Source organism: Cydia pomonella, chromosome 16, assembly GCF_033807575.1.
Source record: "Cydia pomonella isolate Wapato2018A chromosome 16, ilCydPomo1, whole genome shotgun sequence".
Classification (NCBI taxonomy): domain Eukaryota; kingdom Metazoa; phylum Arthropoda; class Insecta; order Lepidoptera; family Tortricidae; genus Cydia; species Cydia pomonella.
The window spans coordinates 18,389,617-18,408,750 of record NC_084718.1 but is presented as its reverse complement, the minus strand read 5'-3'; the positions used below and the strand labels follow the sequence as shown (position 1 = coordinate 18,408,750).

The 19,134-nt window shown below is 36.6% G+C and overlaps 2 protein-coding genes across 2 annotated transcripts in view; one reads left to right on the top strand and one right to left on the bottom strand.

The window, feature by feature from the left end:
* Positions 1-19,134, bottom strand: part of LOC133526400 (stress-activated protein kinase JNK) — a 483,516-nt gene that overhangs the window by 414,340 nt on the left and 50,042 nt on the right. The gene's annotated exons all lie outside the window — the stretch shown is intronic.
* LOC133526431 (uncharacterized) overlaps positions 1-19,134 on the top strand; it is a 28,510-nt gene that overhangs the window by 3,952 nt on the left and 5,424 nt on the right. The window contains exons 4-5 of the mRNA XM_061863060.1: positions 16,822-17,011; positions 18,924-19,094. Coding sequence (XP_061719044.1) covers positions 16,822-17,011; positions 18,924-19,094 — 361 coding nt within the window. The remainder of the gene's footprint in view (positions 1-16,821; positions 17,012-18,923; positions 19,095-19,134) is intronic.

The window sequence follows — 19,134 nt, the reverse complement described above, 5'->3', positions numbered from 1 at the left end:
CATTCATAGTTCCCATACCTCTCTTTTACCCGGGCACATTATCTAAGGTTTTATCGTATTTTAGACATTGAGTAGTCTTTATCTTTATTGATCTTTCTCTATGATAAGCGTAACACATGTACTCTTACTATCTACTTATTAGAATTATGATAATGTCACTCAATATTGTGATAAAGATGCATTATAGATCTCTTAAAATCCTGCCGAGGATTTCTACAGTATGGGTTTCTTCAAAAAAGCAGTGTACCTACAAATTAAAGGCTCGGCAACGCGCATGTAACACCAACACCCCGAGTTGCAGGCGTTCATAGATTACGGTGATCGCTTACCTTCAGGCGGGCCGTGTTCTTGTTTACCACTGACGTGGTATATTCAAAAAGATAGCTATGTCATGAATAGTTCATTTGTATGGTTTTCCTCATATCTAACACATACGGTTTGTCCCATTAGCTTTAGACATACATGACAACGTGTGTAAAGGTATATTGAGCGTCTTCGTACATTTCGATAAGTTTTAATATTTTATTTTATTTACTGGAAAATCGACAGAAGTATGCGGCAAGATAATAGGTTACATTGTTAAGTACACATATTATTGAGATGAACACTTATCTTATCTTCTATCTTATCTTCTAATTACCGGGGGCCCTTGCGGATACACTTCGACCCATAGGGATCTTTTGTGTAGTTGCCCCCTAAGGAAAGACCCATTAGCTACTCAAGAGCCTTTTTGACCATTTCCATGTGTCGGAAGATGGAGCTTATGGGTAGCCTTTTGAATTCCTTTGGTTCCAGATAGCCTGCTCCAAAGTCCTTCATTCTTTGTCTGGCGAGGGCGTGACATTCACACATTAGGTGTGTTACTGTCTCTTCCTCTTCACCACACATTCGACAATCGGTGTTGTCAGAGTGTCCCATCCTGGCCAAAACCCCTTTGACCCCATAATGGCCCGTAAACACCCCTGTTATAATTTGGAGTTGTCTCCTGCTAAGTTTCCATAGCTTTTTGCTCCAACCGGAGTCTACTTCTTGTATGAAGAGCTTTGAGATGAACACTTACTTCCTTAAACACTCTCACTAAAACATACTTAAAATAAATGGACTTACCTAAAAGGTATCTGCGGGCCCAGTTGACCACCAAGGGATGAAAAGGTATTGTAAATGAATACAGGCTGTATTTTCAACCCTTAGTGTTGCCCTTAGCCTTAGTATTGGGCGAGGTGATTCTAATTAGGTAGGGCAAACCTTGGCTATTTGGTGATACATAGTTATTCGGTGATAGTCAGTTTTATTGTCTTTTAGCCAAGTTACCTGGTAATTTTATGACTTGGAACCATATTACACCACATTAGCCACATTTCGTGCTATTTCTTAGACATCGTTTTATCAAATATCAAATATCAAACATTTATTCAGCAAATAGGCCACAGGGGCACTTTTACATGTCCATTTTTACAAACAATAAATTAAAAAAAAAAAAAAACAATTACAAATATCGAATCTATGAAATAATAAATACTTTATTAGAGATGTATACTGTCTCTAAATGTCAAATTACACAAAAAAAACTATGATAAAAAAATAAAACCATAAAATACTAAAATTCTTTAGAGATGTATAAGTCTCTAAGTGTCAGAGATAAAATATAAAAATATATATTAAATTATCCTTAGAGATGTAGAGGGTCGCCAAGGCTTGAATTCTTATATAAATAATTAAAAGACAAAAAAATTAAAACAGACAAGAACCGAATGAAGTGTCTCACGTTAATGTCACTCAAAAGTAAAGTTACATACTTTAACATAACCTGTACCCCGCGTAAGCTTAAACAGACCGGTCTCCACAAACAGCACCCGTTCACGAGTATGACGTGTATCTCAGCCATCGCCTCCCTCAACCTTCATTCGGGAAAGTGGCGACCCGATCAACGACGCCACCGTAAGTAAAGACTTTTAAGCGAGCATGACATGTTCAAGCTGCCGGGTTGTATTAATATAAATATAATAAAAAAAATTGTGAGATACAACATTTGTGCTTGTAAGTTACATTAAAGACGGAATAGCGCCACATAAACGCGACTACATATTATTCATAAGGAGTGCCTACCTATAAAACTAAATTATAAATTTAAATTGACTTAGAGATGTATAGGTCTCTAAGTGTCCAAATCATTAAAATAGGTATTAAAATAAAATGAAATTTAAAATAAAATAAAATTTAAAATAAAATAAAATTTAAAATAAAATAAAATCTTAGAGCTGTATAAGGTCTCTAAGTGTCCAAAACTAAAATAATACAATCAAACGAGAACATGATGTTCTCTTGTGTCAGTTCTACTGGACGCTAGTATGGTTATTTCACAGGAAGAAAACGAAAACACTATTACTGACATTTTTATCATACTATCAAGATCAAGCTACTGGCTTAAAGGCATCCTTATCATCTATGAAATCATTCACAGCATAATACGCCTTACTTAACAAAGAGCTCTTAACGTGTGACTTAAATTTGTTAAGAGGCAAATTCACTATATATATTTAAGCAATAAAATTACAGGGTAACTCGGCTAAAAGCCTATACAAATACAAAAATACAAATACAAAATTCTTTATTTCATGAAATACAGTTCATATAATTTAGGGGGGGGGGGGGGGGGGGGGTTTAGGGGGTTTTTATAAAACTGACTATCACCGAATAGCCCAAGTTTGCCCTACTTACGTTATACTGAACACCGTAAACGAGAGACCAACCTCGAAATAGTCGAAAAAAAATTTGATGATTTACATATTTCGGTTCATACGACTGATCAGATTTTGATGTTTTCCATGGGACAATTGACATTATTTTCACAATTTGGGGTCCCAAATTGAAAATTGTTGACTACGTTTAACACATTCGCCTCCCAGTGTAAGGGTTGAAAATATACTCTATATATAGGCATGGAGTTTAAAACGTGAAAAGGTCAAGTAAACCGAGTAAAAGAATGAGGTGTTATCCTAAAAGCAGCATTTTTTCTAGCATACACTACACTAGACGACACTGAATACTGTTGTTGTAGCCGCCGTGCAGGTCAGGATCTCGACGACTCAAATAAAACTTCGATTTATAATGAAATGAAGTATAATCTTCCAAAAGGTACTGGTTTAGAAGGGTTCTTGCCAAAACGGTTAAATGTAGAAAGTGGATGTTGATAGTATGGAGGATGATGAAAGAGTGATTTGCAATATTTGATCAGTACAAAAAGTGGTTTAAATGTAGATGCTTCTAATTGGCCGCGGTAGAAAATATGTGGAGCGCTCCTATTGGTGCTTTTGAAAAGCCTCCGAATACTAGCCGAGCCCGACGGCTGCGTTTAGCTACTGCATTGGGAATACTTTTATACAATAATAAGTTGATTTCGCAACAGTTGTTAAGAATGAAAATACATTAATATTTAACGCCACAACTTATACATAAAAGAAAACAAGACATTCATACTAAAGTAGGACCCCCACTCAGCATAATGCCGCGGCAATCCGTGGCGCTGGTTTTAGCTATTAAGTAACGGCAAATTAGTGATTCTTAAAAAAAATTACACTTTCATTATTTTTGTAGTTTTTTATAAATACATTTTTTGTGTTATTTGTACTTGGAATCACGAGCACTTCCGATCCTATAATGGGATAAAAAAATGTCTCTGAGTGTTTCCTATTGTGTTACAATTTCCCCATATACTTTTTATTGCCGTAGGCACAGATCATATAATACTAGTACAGATACCCAATCCCATACTAAAAACGCGCACCGTCCTAAGTATCCAATACCTGTAGGCTATTTTTTAGTTCACAGTAACGAACTAGATGGCGCACGGAGCTAATAAAACTCTCACAACTAACATGCGTTGAAATGGCGTCGAAATACCTCTCTTGCGACATCTGTTGTAGCTTTCACGCACTAAACCTAGAGGTCACATATATTGTTAAGGTCAATTATTACTAGATGGCGTTTCAGATATCGATGACGAAATTAAAATTTATTTACAAATTAAGTCAATTTACAATTATGATGTCAATTTTAATTTAATGTTACTTTTTTTTGTACTGTAAATAGAAGTTTGATTTGGTACTTTAAGACATCAAAGTTTCGTTACAAATCACAAGTCGTGTTCTTATCGCTTAGCTTGCTTCGGCGCGACGAGCATTCGAGTAAACCAGCGTAATTATGACTTTTAGATACACAATAACGCATAATCAAAGAGGACTCTTATGCTGGTTTGAAGGTATCTAGTACCTGGCGCTTCACGGTAGGGCAGAAAGAACACGGCATTACGCGGTATGATTTGTTTTAATAACTCTTGGCGCTGAGCGTTGCATTGGTTGCTCGGCACGTGGCCTTGAGAGGCCCAAGGTTGCGCTTATACAAACGATTTAAATAAAACGTTCGTCAAAATCGAAAGTAAAAAATATGCGCATATTCAATAAAAAATATATTGCTACCTACCTAGAGATATATTAGGCAGTATTGTCTAAGATTTATTATGATATAAAAAGAGCATGTATACAGGAAAGGAATGAGTATTTTAAAGGATGATCAATTGATAATTTTGTGTTAAAAAATAAAGGCCACCACTTACAAAAAATAGGTACCTAAATATGGAAGTGTCTCGTTAGACAGTTTACGCACTTGCGATTTCCGTATGTGGCTATAGCGTGATAAGTGCTTAAGAGGAAAGAGGACGGCAGGTTCTCCATACAAACGTAGTCCCCATTTTCCTCTCTGGATGTTGACATTTAGGAAAATATTTTTAAGTAATTTGATGTATATTAAACATACCTTGTCTTTTGACTTTTTTCGATTTGTGTATTATTATAAAAATTAGGAGCGAAAAATAGATTTCAGATTTCATACAAAATTTTTAATGCTTCTAACTCCTATCGAAATAAAACAAACGTAGAACATACTTGTGGTTGATATACAACAAATTGTGTCAAAATATTTTTGATAATGTTAATATCTAGAGAGAAAAATGTGGACCATGTTTGTATGAAAAGGTAATGTCGCGTGCGTCCTCCACTTTCTTCTTAAGAGGGAAGTACACTTCCTGGAGGTGGTGGTACACCACGTGATTGTCCATACAAAAAGAGAAAACGTTTTTCCATGATTTAGTAGTATGTTATTGACACAATGCCAAACATAGGATTCCTATTTTTAAATGTGCAAAACAAAAAAAAAATTTTTTTTTTTTTTTCAAAAAAGCGAAACTTATAAACCTACCTGAAGCGATCGACATCAAAATCAAAGTGATTTGTTAAGATTTAGTTAGTGGAAATCATTTTCTCTCGAAATGGAACTGCATAGAAAAATTACTGTTATTTCGTTAGATTCGAAAACTATTCTTCCCTCTTAATAATCCCAATTTCAAGTGAAATTATAAGGTTTAACATGACTCATAGGTAGGTTTTTGACGTGACTAATAGGGAGAACATATTTTGATTTAAGTATTCAGGAAAATTAGGTTATTGTAGGTATTTAATTTGTTATGCTATCAAGCATCAGAGCGCCCAGCACGAAGAGCGAAATTTCATCAACTGCTATAAAGAAATTTCGATTCAGAAATAAAGTTTAATCCGTATTAACTTCGTATCGTCTGTATCCGTATTACTTATTATATTTAGTAAGAGGGTGGGGGGAGGGGTTAATTACGTGAGGGGATCAGGGGGGCCAAGCTGAATTCACCGAACCAGTTTCACCGAAATTGAAAAAACCGGGAAAACCAGATTTACCGATTCCGATTTTTTAAATAAGTACCTATATAAATTACATCTTATACCTTTAAACGAGCAATTCTTGTATATATATATATTTCTGTGATCTCGGAAACGGCTCTAACGATTTCGCTGAAATTTGGTATATGGGGGTTTTTTGGGGGTATACAATCTATCTAGATAGTCTTATGTTTGGGAAAACGCGTGCTTTCGAGTTTTCATGCGTTTTTCTTTCGACGCAGAATATGGTCGCTAATTTCGTGTTGCCGGCCACTGTCCTTCTGGTCCAGCGGGTTAAGACGCGGACTGCTAAACGAGTGTGACGGGTTCGAATCTCGCCCGGTGACTAACTTTTGTTTTTTTTTATATGTTCAAGTTTATATATAATTTTTTATTGTTTTAGACAAGTTTAATTTAGTAAAAAAATGACCTATGTAATAAGAGAAATTACAACAGATGGCATTACTCTGTGACAAGTGCTGTAAAATCGATTGTAAATAATAATAATTGTCAGTTTACATTTTACTTTTTAAGTTTATGTAGATTATCACCTATACACCACCATATTACAATAAATAGTTATAACCGAGCAAACCTCGGTCGCCCAGGTACTATATCATAATATGAGCTAGAATGTTTAAAAAGGAGTACGGATTTTTACAGATATTTCTTAAAAACTCTTTATTCAAATATGGGTCGCTTGAAAAAAAACTAGGTTTCTACGTACCGTACCTACCTTCCCATCGTTTCATTATCTGATTTGTGCACTACCTAGACGACAAGAGAGACGATTAGCGCAACTCGCGCTATTGAACACTGTGCGAGTTGTGTGGATGAACGAGCTTGATTCTGAACGGGTGTGGCTTTGCGTGTTTAACATTCTAACATTGCAATAAAAAAAGCGTGTAACGTTTATTTCCATAATTTTAAATTAATAAATAAAATAATTTTATTTTGTATTTATTTAATTTAATTTTTTAACCACCAAAGTGTGTTTTGTAGCTTATTCAGTACGGCTACCATGAGTTGGCATTTGACGTTTACGCTAGCGACTGCTTGAACTTGATCGCAGTTTATCTCGCTTGCATTAAAGTAGGTATTGGTGCGATCGAGTTCACGCAGTCTGTGGCGTAAAAGTCAAATGTCAACCCATGGTAGCCATACTTGTCCTATCATGTAAATATTTTTTTATAATTTTTGATATATGATATAAACAGATTATTCAACATGTAAAAAAAACATCAAATTAAAGTCACTGGAGCGCGTCAGCGGGTAGTCAGTCGCGCACCATGTATCCGAAAAAAGAAAGAAAAAGGAGGGGAAATAATAAGGGTAGGTATGTTAATTTACATGGTCAAGGTGGTTTTTAATATGTAAGAGAGTAGCAGGGTCACAAAGTTACAAAAAAAACGTGACCTTGATTTACTCGAGCTCGGTCGGTTTTTTTTTTGTTTATTTTTTTGTAAATGTAATGAAAATTTCTTATTAGAAAACAATCAACTTGTAACGTTCGAGTTCATTATTTTCAACTAACCGAAAAATATACGGGAATACCCTCAATACCTCTTTAACTCCATTAAATAAATAAAAATCTTTTTTATTGTTCAGATTCTTGCCAACCAATTCAAACTATTAAAAGTTAACTTCATGTTAAAAATTTACATTGTCGTACAAAAGGCAGTTACACAATGCAAAAGGCAATTATGTTATAATTTTCCGTATGAATATACAACGTAAGCAAAATAATAGACTAATAGATAATGTTTTTTGACGTAAGTCGCAAGTATTAAGACGATTGTCGGCCCAATGCCCTTGAGCGTCGGGGCCTCGGAGCGAAGCTAAGCGCTCTGTCCCCGCGACAATCTCATGTCTCATGACGATCGCACGCAACGACGTTCAAAGAATAAGATGCAGTGCAGAGGCGCGCGGGTGGCGCTATACTCGTATTTGAGTATCATCTTTTGCAGACGTTTTGTTGTTTGATATGAGTAGATCATGCATTTGGTGAAGGTACCGTAGTAACCTCGCAGTAGGACACACACACAAAATACACCATACACCACGAATTATTTATGATTTTGTGGCACACTTCATATATCCGTATCGAGTGTGGTTTAATAAAAATAATAGTTTTTGGTTTCTATGAAAAAGACACGCAAATCAAAGTTGTAATTTTAAGATTTTTTGATTGAAATTGGGTTTTACGTGCACTTTTATGCTAATCTATGAATTTCAGACGATTAAACATGAAACGGCGCCCGGAGCATGTTACACCGATACTAACTTTTCATATTAAATTGGCGGCTTAGGCCGGTATAAAGCCGTTTGAGTAAATGTCCTGTTCATATCTCGACGACAAAAGCGATTGTCAGCCTTATATCATACATTATTAGTTTCCAAAATAAAATTAATTTCGTAGAGTAGAGTATAATTTGCACCACGTTCGGAGGCATTCGAAACTAAGGTACATAACAATGTTTTTTTTTTCTTATTGCGCAAATAAATATTTATGTTGCCGAGCGCCGATTTTATACTCTTTTTTTTTTACAATCCTAGAAAAAACTAACCACGTTTTAATAGGTAGTTTATTAATCCTGAAAATTTTATGGTTTCTGAATTTAATCGATTAAGTAATTATTTTTAAATATAAAAAGAAACATTTTTAGGAATCGAAATTTATTACAAAACACAAAATTCGAATGCCTATATGTCCGCGCATGTTAGAAAACACTTATTATACATATATTTAAAAAAGCTTTCTCAAACACAAGTGGAAATAGTGTCATTACGTTCATAACAATAAGCTGCGAAACACCATGTTTCGCGCGCTAAAGCGAGTCACAACCCAGCTTTCTGCAGTTATTTATTCTTTGGCCGCAATTACTCCGATATTATAGCACTTGGGAAATGCACAAGCATTCATAGTGCAAGGAAGGCACGGAGCGACAAGTGATACAGCCTCCTCGTCTAAAAGCTGGCACACGACTGACGTTCACGTCTTTTTCGAGCTGCATACGCACGAAATGTCAAAAAATGATCGATTTCTTAAAAAAATATTAACTGATTAGCAAAAGCTGTGTTGTATTCGCAGAACCTGTTAAAAAATATTTTTTTAGTTTAAAAATAATTTAATCGATTAATTTAGTAGAAATGAGCAGTGTCTTTTTGTATGTGTATTTTTTTTTTGCCGTGAAACTATAAATGTTACGATAAAAGTCAAATGATGCCATTGTTGTACATAAAATGAACATTTATATATATCTTTTCCACAATTTTTTGTTAACCCATTTAGAAGAAATAGCCTCTAGACTAGAAACCGTTTTTCGACGAAAACGGCGCGTAGCGCCTTAATAAGGTTATGTCCTTCGCGCCACCGTGCACCGCTAATAATACCTAGTTGTATGGTAGTATGCTTACGCACACAGATGCACCTCGGTGGCCTTCAGGGGCTGCGTAAGGTTCGCCTACGCCTATATGGTTCCTCCGATATGAACAATATGAAATCGAAAATGAGCCCATATTAAATAAAAAACAAATGCGAACCTACAAATATAATACGTCGTATTGTCAATCTAACTTTGCAAACGCACACTGGTAAATAAATATCAGTTTTCGTCTTTTGATTGATATTTTGTCAGATGATGATAGTTTATAGAGTTAGAGCAGCTTATTTAGATGCACCAGGTTTCTATTTTATCACTAATATAGTTGAGAAAGATGCATAATGAAGCCCTGTGAATGTCAGCTGCCGCGAATGAAGCAATTAAAAGTTTAACTCATTTAAGTTTAACATCAAATAAGACTAATTATTGCTCTAAGCCTGTAAATTTAAATGACCAAGATGACCATAAATGTCACAAATGACCGGTCATTTATCAAAAACAAGGGTCTCTAAAGTGGCTGATAGACGGGCGAGTAAGTTCGCGAACTTATGGCTCGATGACTTTTTTCGCTTGTAAAGTGCGCGTACTTAGGCTGACACACGAGCGAAAAAGGTCGTTGAGCTGTAAGTTCGCGAACTTACTCGCACGTCTATCCGGGACTTAAAAGTGAATATTTATGTTGCCGAGCGCCGCTTGACGGACGCTTTGCAACCCTACTTGTGTTGTTACATTGCTTTCAATGCTTACATTTGACCAGTTGAAGCACTTTTTAGGGCCACAAAGTTTGTGTCTAGAGTCATAATGTGTCGATATGTACTTCAAAAAAAGCGGCCAAGTGCGAGTCGGACTCGCGCATGAAGGGTTCCGTACCATTTAAGACGTATTAAAAAAAAATCTACTTGCTAGATCTTGTTCAACATTTTACCACTTTGGACACACATTTTACCACTTTGGAACTGTCTCTCGCGCAAACTATTCAGTTTAGAAAAAAATGATATTAGAAACCTAAATATCATTTTTGAAGACCTATCCATAGATACCCCACACGTATGGGTTTGATGAAAAAAAATTTTTTTTTTAATTTTTATGACGTATTAAAAAAAAACTACTTACTAGATCTCGTTCGAACCAATTTTCGGTGGAAGTTTGCATGGCAATGTATATCATATATTTTTTTTAGATTTTTCATTCTGTTATTTTAGAAGTTACAGGGGGGGGGACACACATTTTTTCACTTTGGAAGTGTCTCTCGCGCAAACTATTCAGTTTAGAAAAAAATGATATTAGAAACCTAAATATCATTTTTGAAGACCTATCCATAGATACCCCACACGTATGGGTTTGATGAAAAAAAATTTTTTTTTTAATTTTTATGACGTATTAAAAAAAAACTACTTACTAGATCTCGTTCGAACTAATTTTCGGTGGAAGTTTGCATGGCAATGTATATCATATATTTTTTTTAGATTTTTCATTCTGTTATTTTAGAAGTTACAGGGGGGGGGACACACATTTTTTCACTTTGGAAGTGTCTCTCGCGCAAACTATTCAGTTTAGAAAAAAATGATATTAGAAACCTAAATATCATTTTTGAAGACCTATCCATAGATACCCCACACGTATGGGTTTGATGAAAAAAATTTTTTTTTTAAATTTTTATGACGTATTAAAAAAAAACTACTTACTAGATCTCGTTCAAACCAATTTTCGGTGGAAGTTTGCATGGCAATGTATATCATATATTTTTTTTAGATTTTTCATTCTGTTATTTTAGAAGTTACGGGGGGGGGGGGGACACACTTTTTACCACTTTGGAAGTGTCTCTCGCGCAAACTTTTCAGTTTAGAAAAAAATTATATTAGAAACCTCAATATCATTTTTAAAGACCTATCCATAGATACCCCACACGTATGAGTTTGATGAAAAAAGATTTTTTGAGTTTCAGTTCTAAGTATGGGGAACCCCCAAAATTTATTGTTTTTTTTCTATTTTTGTGTGAACATCATAATGCGGTTCATAGAATACATCTACTTACCAAGTTTGAACAGTATAGCTTTTATAGTTTCGGAAAAAAGTGGCTGTGACAGAATCGGACAGACAGACGGACATGACGAATCTATAAGGGTTCCGTTTTTTGCCATTTGGCTACGGAACCCTAAAAATGGGCTATGTGCGTTTTAAACCACGCATTATGGAGGGTTAAACCTTAATACGATTCTAAAAGACAAACGCTTGCGCGGCATAGCGGGGCGTGGTATCGCTCGCTCGCTACCACTAGGTCGGCTACGATTGGCTCGCGCGCTCCGGCACGTCGACGGTTCAGCGCGCGTGGCTATGAATTTGGTGCCTTTTAAAATAGATTATACTATTATAATGCAAGCTATTCACAGGAATTTCTAACTTTCCTTAATATTTCCGTAACGCATATTAATTTTTAAGCAACTATCCTATTTTTCAAAATTTTATGCTTTGTCTATTAACTTAAGAACGTAGAGGTATTGTCGTGGATTTTATAACTTTAATTTAATGTCCACAAAACAAAAAGCTAATTCTAGTTTAACAAATTATCACATTAAAAAAAATCTAAATATTTGAAGCTTAAACTTTGCATCTTAATTCAATATTCAAAAACCATGTAATGATTAAGTAAATTAATCCTATTGTGAACTTTACGTCTTAGCGCTAAGGTTGCAAATTCCATGTGACTTACATGACTATGAAGGGTACAGTTGTAACTGATGAGCAATTTTCGTAACTGCATTAACTGTCACAATGGCTCAGCGGTAGATGCGTAGACTAGCGAGCGGGAGGTCCGAGTATCGAACCCCGGCGAGAATTAACTTTTCTCCTAACTTTATTTGGTTTTAAAAATAACTGGTTCATTTGGTTTTTCAATTAATCTATAAATTCCGGTAATTGATTTCGAATTACCGAAATTTATAGTCATAAATCCGGGGATCCCACTTGTGAGAGAGATTATTTTTTTGTAATTAAAGTGCCCCACTATTTCACCAGAGCGTACCGATCGCTATGACCTTTTTGGATGGATGCACAACAGTGCACACACACTAGGTAGCCAAAGAAACCCCGTCAAACACCAGGCAAAATCCCTCATGGCGCCCACATAATTTTAATCTTGGTTTAATGAGGATAATAGATTATAAAAAAAATATCACTTAGTATACTGAGAATTACATTATTTTACCTCCCTCGACAACACATAACAATCATTAATAAAAGAATATATTATATACCTAATTTATATCTGACGCTCGTTCTAACTTTTATATTACAAATATGCTTAAAAATATGTCCCATGCCATATAAGCATAACTTTTCCATCTTTAGAATTATCATAACTTTTAGGGCAAAACTCTGGTCCCACTATTGAGCTAAGAAGTTACGCAATGCAACGAAATTAAAAACACATTTTAAGATCCCTGACAACATAATCTATAATTTGGTCGGGTTATGTGTAGGTACCATAAACTATACTAAATTCACGGTGGGAATAAAAAAATGTCCTCACATTTCAACATTATGTGACAAGGACAAACAATAATAATGCTTTCTTTGCTACTCCTACTGAAAGATAAATAAGACTATCCCGTTCGGTCATTTCCCTCCACCGCTCATGGCTGATCCAGTTGAATACTCGATTCATGCGTAAAACGTACTAGAATCGTGGTGGCTCCATCTAGTGACGATATTCATTATTACTTCGACAGCTATATCCGTCGTGCGCTGTTGCCCATAACGTAGTCAGTCGCAAAACTCGCAAATCGCAATATAATTGTGGTATCAAATTTTGTAAATTAATGCATTGAATTCGTGTTGTTATTAATGTTTAAATTTCATTAATAGTGTTTTTAATTTATGGCACGTTAAATATGTCTTAATATGTAGGATAAGAATTTCGTAATGGCTGATTGTGACATTTGGCGCCATCTATTGATATCGATTTAGAAATAATTATAACTAGTTCGAGATGGGAGGGCATGCCGTAGGTAACAAAAAGGAAATTTTGGGACACACTTTTTTCCTATAAGGATGAAAAGATCTAAATAACACAAAAGTGACAAAAATGGCAAAAAAACGCTCAAATCATCCCACAAAACTCCAAATCCAGCTAAAAGGGAAACATAAAATAACTCATTACGTCAGAACCGAGTAAATTGTCTCTCACACAACGAATAACAGAATTTGTACCAACTGGAGCAGCAAGGTGTAGATAAGAGATATAAGATGTGTGGCCTCCGATAACTTTTGCTCTCGCTATCGATATTTGTTTAACTCCTGCAAGGTTCTTTATATATTTCTGAATGATGAAATTAGATAGAGCTGCACGTAGAAACCAATTTTTTACGTCTGGGTTTAAGTAGTGTTGGTCGAACGTTAATTCGAATTGACCGTATCGAAAAAAACATTAAAATTTAACCGTTAACCGTAACGGATGGTTACAGTTTGCGGTTCAGTTTGTAATGGTTAATTTCCAATATGGTCAATTTTAATTAACGTTCAGCCAACACTGGGTCTAAGTATAGTGCGCGGTGCGCCTCTACTTAGCCGCTGGCGGGGCAGCGCTAACAGTCTCATGATAGCGTTGTTGGATAGTTGGGTCTCCCCTCTGCAGCGGTGGACGAAACTCCACACTAGCATCATAAATATGTAGGTTTAAAATCGTCTGTAATTCCACTAACTAAAGTTCTTTTATTTATTATTTATAATCCACCAAATAGATTGACAACCAAAGTGGTCAAATAAATATAGGGACCATGCGCTTTGGAGGGTCTGGCATCTTGTGGCCTGAATCGGAACCATAAACATGTACATTTACACGTCACGTGTTTTCTTGTGCATAGTAGGTTCCGCCATCTTGTGGGCTACGTCGGAACAATAAACATCACATTTACGCCTCGCGCCAAAAATCTGACGGCTCCTGTGCTGCCTCCTACAGTTCATGCACACTTCCTCATCTTCCTCAGAGATGTGACTTATTTGAAATACTTGTATTTAAAAAGCAAATACAAAATGCAAAATACCTATTTTGTATTTTGTATTTAAATACCTTTTAAAGAAAACTATTTTGTATTTTATATCAAATAGTTTTTGGGACCTATTTTCTATTTTCAAAATACAAAATACTTTTTATTAGGTAAAGTAAGTAGGAGTTACAATCTCTTCTGACGTTACAATCCTTGCAACTCTCTCATTCTTTTATGGCGAGCGGTCTGGCCTAGTGGGTAGTGGCCCTGCCTATGAAGCCGATGGTCCCGGGTTCAAATCCTGGTATGGGCATTTATTTGTGCGATGAACATGTTTTCTATGTTTTTTTTTAGTTTATTTATTCACTATGATTTTTTTGAAACAGGGTTTAACACAATAAGCCACTATTGAAAACCTCTAGGGTTTATGTAATAGTTGGCGAGATCGCGCGGACCGATCCGCGTTTGCTTAATACTATTATTACATACTTGGTTATGTTTTCCTGTCGAAGCTGTTATTGTATCTATCGTTTAAATATCGACCTTATGTATATGTATTTAAGTATTTATAAATATTTATATATATCATTGTCTAGTACCCACAACACAAGCCCTAATGAGCTTATTGCTGTGGGACTTAGTCAATTTGTGTAATAATGTTCTATAATATTTACTTATTATTTTAACATGGAACTGGTGAATCTGTTTAGTAACGCCGCAAATAGAGCGTAGCGAGAGATTAAAAATGTGGAATCTTAAGCGTTGCAAAGGTTTCAAGGCACGAGAGGTAAACAAACTTTTCTGCCCTGGTGAAACACAAACGAGACGTTTTCACCAACCAACGAAAGGTATATACTAGCTGTAAAACATTACAAATCTAAATTAATACTTTTAATAATTGACCGTTAATAACCATCACTTAAAAGTCCATTCAACCGGTAAACATGAGGAGACACAAAATTTGCACTCTAAAGGACTGATATACACACTATTTTTAAAGAATAAAGAAAGCATTTCCAACTTGTAAATTCCGAGCAATACTAACTTTTTAATTCAGACTAGGTATTCACTACTTAAAGAGTACCTTTTATCGCAAAGTATTTGTATTTTAAAAAAGTATTTTGAAAATACCTATTTTGTGTTTAGTATTTTAAATACATATTTGAAAACTATTTTGTATTTTGCATTTGAAATAGTATATCAAGGAAGTATTTGTAATTTGTATTTAAATACTTTTTATAAACTATTTTTCCCATCTCTGATCTTCCTATATGGTAACACACCTTGGTTACCATCGTAATAAGGATGTGTACCGATGTTTACTCACACACTATCCCAGCTAACTGTACTGCAGGATATTTATATTTCCTTCGTGGTTTTCCGTCACATGATATGCTATTGTGATGAAACTCGTATCTATGATTCCGTACTCTGAATCCCTAAGATATAACAGTGTAGTTATTTAAGGAATATGGGCCCTAACATTTACATTACAATCAATATGAAAGCTGCAAGGGATCATATATTAAGCCCGTCACAAACGGACCGATAATATATATTTATATACCGACAGATAGCTAAGCACCACACACCCCGACTATACCAATATATATATCGCTGTCTGTCTAGCACCTACATTGTGAGAGAGACGAAATATGACAAAATATATCCTAAGATGCCTTGCTATAAGATATCTTTTCTTTACAAGATTTTTGGTATATTATCGCTTCGTCTGTGATGGGCCCTAGGTACGGTGACAAGGTATAAAATGGGACGGAAATCAAATCCCTGGGCCATGCCCACAACTTGGCCAAGATCGTAGGGCGATTTATGATATATGCCCAACAATAGGTTGCTTTTCGGCTTTAGGTAAACTCAAATATGTAGTAACATACGGACGGACGGAGGACGGGCCTTACGGGCACTAAGAATGGTGATAGTTCAGCGGTGTCACTCACGAATTCGAGCCAATCGAGTGGTCTAACGCAACTAGTTGCGACCAATCGCGAGCAAGATGCGAACTGTCAACCAATCGCATTGTGGCCTTAGATTCGCTCGAATTGGCTCGAATTCGTGTGCGTGATACTCGTACCGCTGTATTGGCCCTATTCTTATTGCCCGTAAGGCTCGTAATGGTAATAAATAATAATATTGTTCATTTTTCTTCGGCATCGAAGAGCTTATCAATAGCTAGTTACAGTTTATCGCAAATAGACAGACGTGGGTGGAAGTGGGGCAATAATTTGTACGCTTTGATAATTGTAATGTAAATAGAAACATTACAATGCCATGCAATCCTACATCATATGAATAATTTATAGGTTGTAGTGCTCAAGAGAATAATTCATCATTTACCCGATAGGTATCTAATTACGATTAAGTGACATACAATTGGCAGTGAGCAAATCATTCGATATCTGTACCTACTACGTACTTATGCATGCAGTCATTATAGGTACGAGTATTTCATCATGTAGGTAACGCAAAATGGGTATGTCATCGTGATGCTTTTATTAGCCCAAATATTGATTAAATGAGGACCTTGAAATTTGCAACATATTCTTCAAATATTGTAGAGCTTAAGATAGGATTTTATTGTTAAAATCCTTCACTTAAACGTGAAAATGGGGCTGCGAACTACATATTAACATTTATTAAAATTCTTATAGGCACGAAGTTAATGCTAAATTTGCCATTTTCCATCAACAGTGCCGACGGCGTGATCGTAAAATACCAGGTGACCGACGAAGCACCCACAGGTACCTGCGCGGTACTAGTTACCGGTACCCATCGCTCGCTCTGCGCGAACTTGGCCGCAGCGCAAAAGTTCACTCCCGTGCACCTCGCCAAGGAGGAGTGCCAAGCGGTCATTAAGAAGGCGAAGTACTTTTATACATCAGTGAGTAGTTATATAATATATTACTTTCTTACTCTATAGGCTGGTATTAAAGTCATGTTGACAGTCAGTACGGATCGCTCCGCACCGGACCAATATGTATTATGTTCAGGGAGCGTTTTGGAGTAAGGTTGACGTTTTAGAGTAAGGATGACCTTCATACAAATAGTTTGACGACCGGTTTGGCCTAGTCGGTAGTGACCCTGCCTACGAAGCTGATGGTCCCGGGTTCAAATCCTGGTAAGGGCATTTATTCGTGTGATGAGCATGGATATTTGTTCCCGAGTCATGGGTGTTTTCTTTGTATTTAAGTATTTATAAATATTTATATATTATATATATCGTTGTCTAAGTACCCTCAACACAAGCCTTATTAAGCTTACTGTGGGACTTAGTCAATTTGTGTAATAATGTCCTATAATATTTATTTATTTATTTAATAGTCAGTGTGGATCGCTCCGTACTGAGGTCCGCATGACACTAAAACCAGCCTATTAGATAACTGCCTCCTGTTCTTGGAGGACTAATGTAAGCGCTATTGTGTGGCACACCAGTTTTGTCAGTAGAAAAAGGAAAGGGAAAATGTAGGGGCAGGGGGCAGAGTACGTATACTATACTTACTTCCTCCTTTCATACAAATTAAGAATTGTGTGCCTTTATCTACTGACAAACTGCTTTGCCAGACTACAGGCATACATAAGTCATTAATGTCATTAGATTGTAAAAAAATGAACTAAGAAGCCCTCTTATTTTTTTTGTGTTCTTGTTCTTTAGCCTATAGCTAGTGTACGCAGTAACAAATCAACTAGGCTATGCAACTAAAGGGCGTCCCACACTACCTGATGCGATTTATAAATCGCTATCTCTGATTTTTTTAATAGGACAAATCTTCCCATGTGAATTATTCCGTCATTATGTATATAAATATGATAAGTCATATATATAGTTGTAGAAACCTGTGAAAATCACTGTTTATTAATTAAACATTTTTGTTTTTTTTTCATCAAAAACATGTTTATTTAAAGGCATACCAATAATGTAATTATTATACGTTAATTTACAACTAAAACAAATAAATCGAACTTATGCTAACACAAAACAACTTAAAACTAAAAACTAAATATAAAAGATCTCCCCCAAATCACTTCCTTCCGGCATGGTCGCAAGAACGCTGGCGGCGTTACCCCTCTGCACCGCCAGGCTTAGCCTCTGGGCAAAGAAAGCGCCAGCCCTATGATCGCCCGAGATGCCTATCAGCCGAACTGACACTTCTCTGACAAAATTTTTGGTGTCGGACGACCACGGGCCTAGCGTTTCCATTGCAAGCGCCGCAAACTCATACTCATTCGACAAGAACGCGTATTTGCGGCGCTTGGCGGTCTGGGCCTGGTCCACAGCAGTCCCAGGCTTCCGAGCCGACCCTTCCACGTAAGACGGAGCCAGCGTGTCAACGCAGGCGGCGTCCCACGCCAAAGGGCGACCTAAGCTCCAGGGCACGAGAGTGCAGCCATCAGGTCTCTTGCCGTCAGCTGCACAGAGACCTGACGGCTCCAACGTCGCGGGAAGAGAGGCAGTGCTGAGGGCGCGGCGGATCAAATCGTTAAGGGTAGCATGCCTGTAAAGCCGACCAGCGCTCATTTTGCAATGCAGGCCATGCCGCCCCAGAGTGTCAACTGGCTGTACGCAACGGCTGCAAGTGTGCGGCTCGCAAATTCGTAGACCCAGGCGAAGGCAAACCGCGATCCTCAAAGTTGAGGGTTCCAGTTCCAGAGCGGAGCCCATGTTTCGTGATGGAAGCGCATGCAACCAATAACCTGACTCCTTTTCAGACACCGCCATGAGCCTAGCTCGATCAAAATAGTTATATGATAAGATTGATAAGATAAAACTTGTGCCATAAATTTAACTTTTCCAGGGTTTCTTCGTAGCAGTATCTCCCGAGTCCATTCTCCAACTAGCGGAGCGTGCGCGCTCGGGCGGCCACGCCTTCATCATGAACCTGAGCGCGCCGTTCGTCTCACAGTTCTATAAGGATCCGCTGGAGAAGATCCTGCCATATGTTGACGTGCTCTTTGGCAATGAGAGTGTATGTCACTTTTAAATATACGGGTGTTTATTTAGTCACC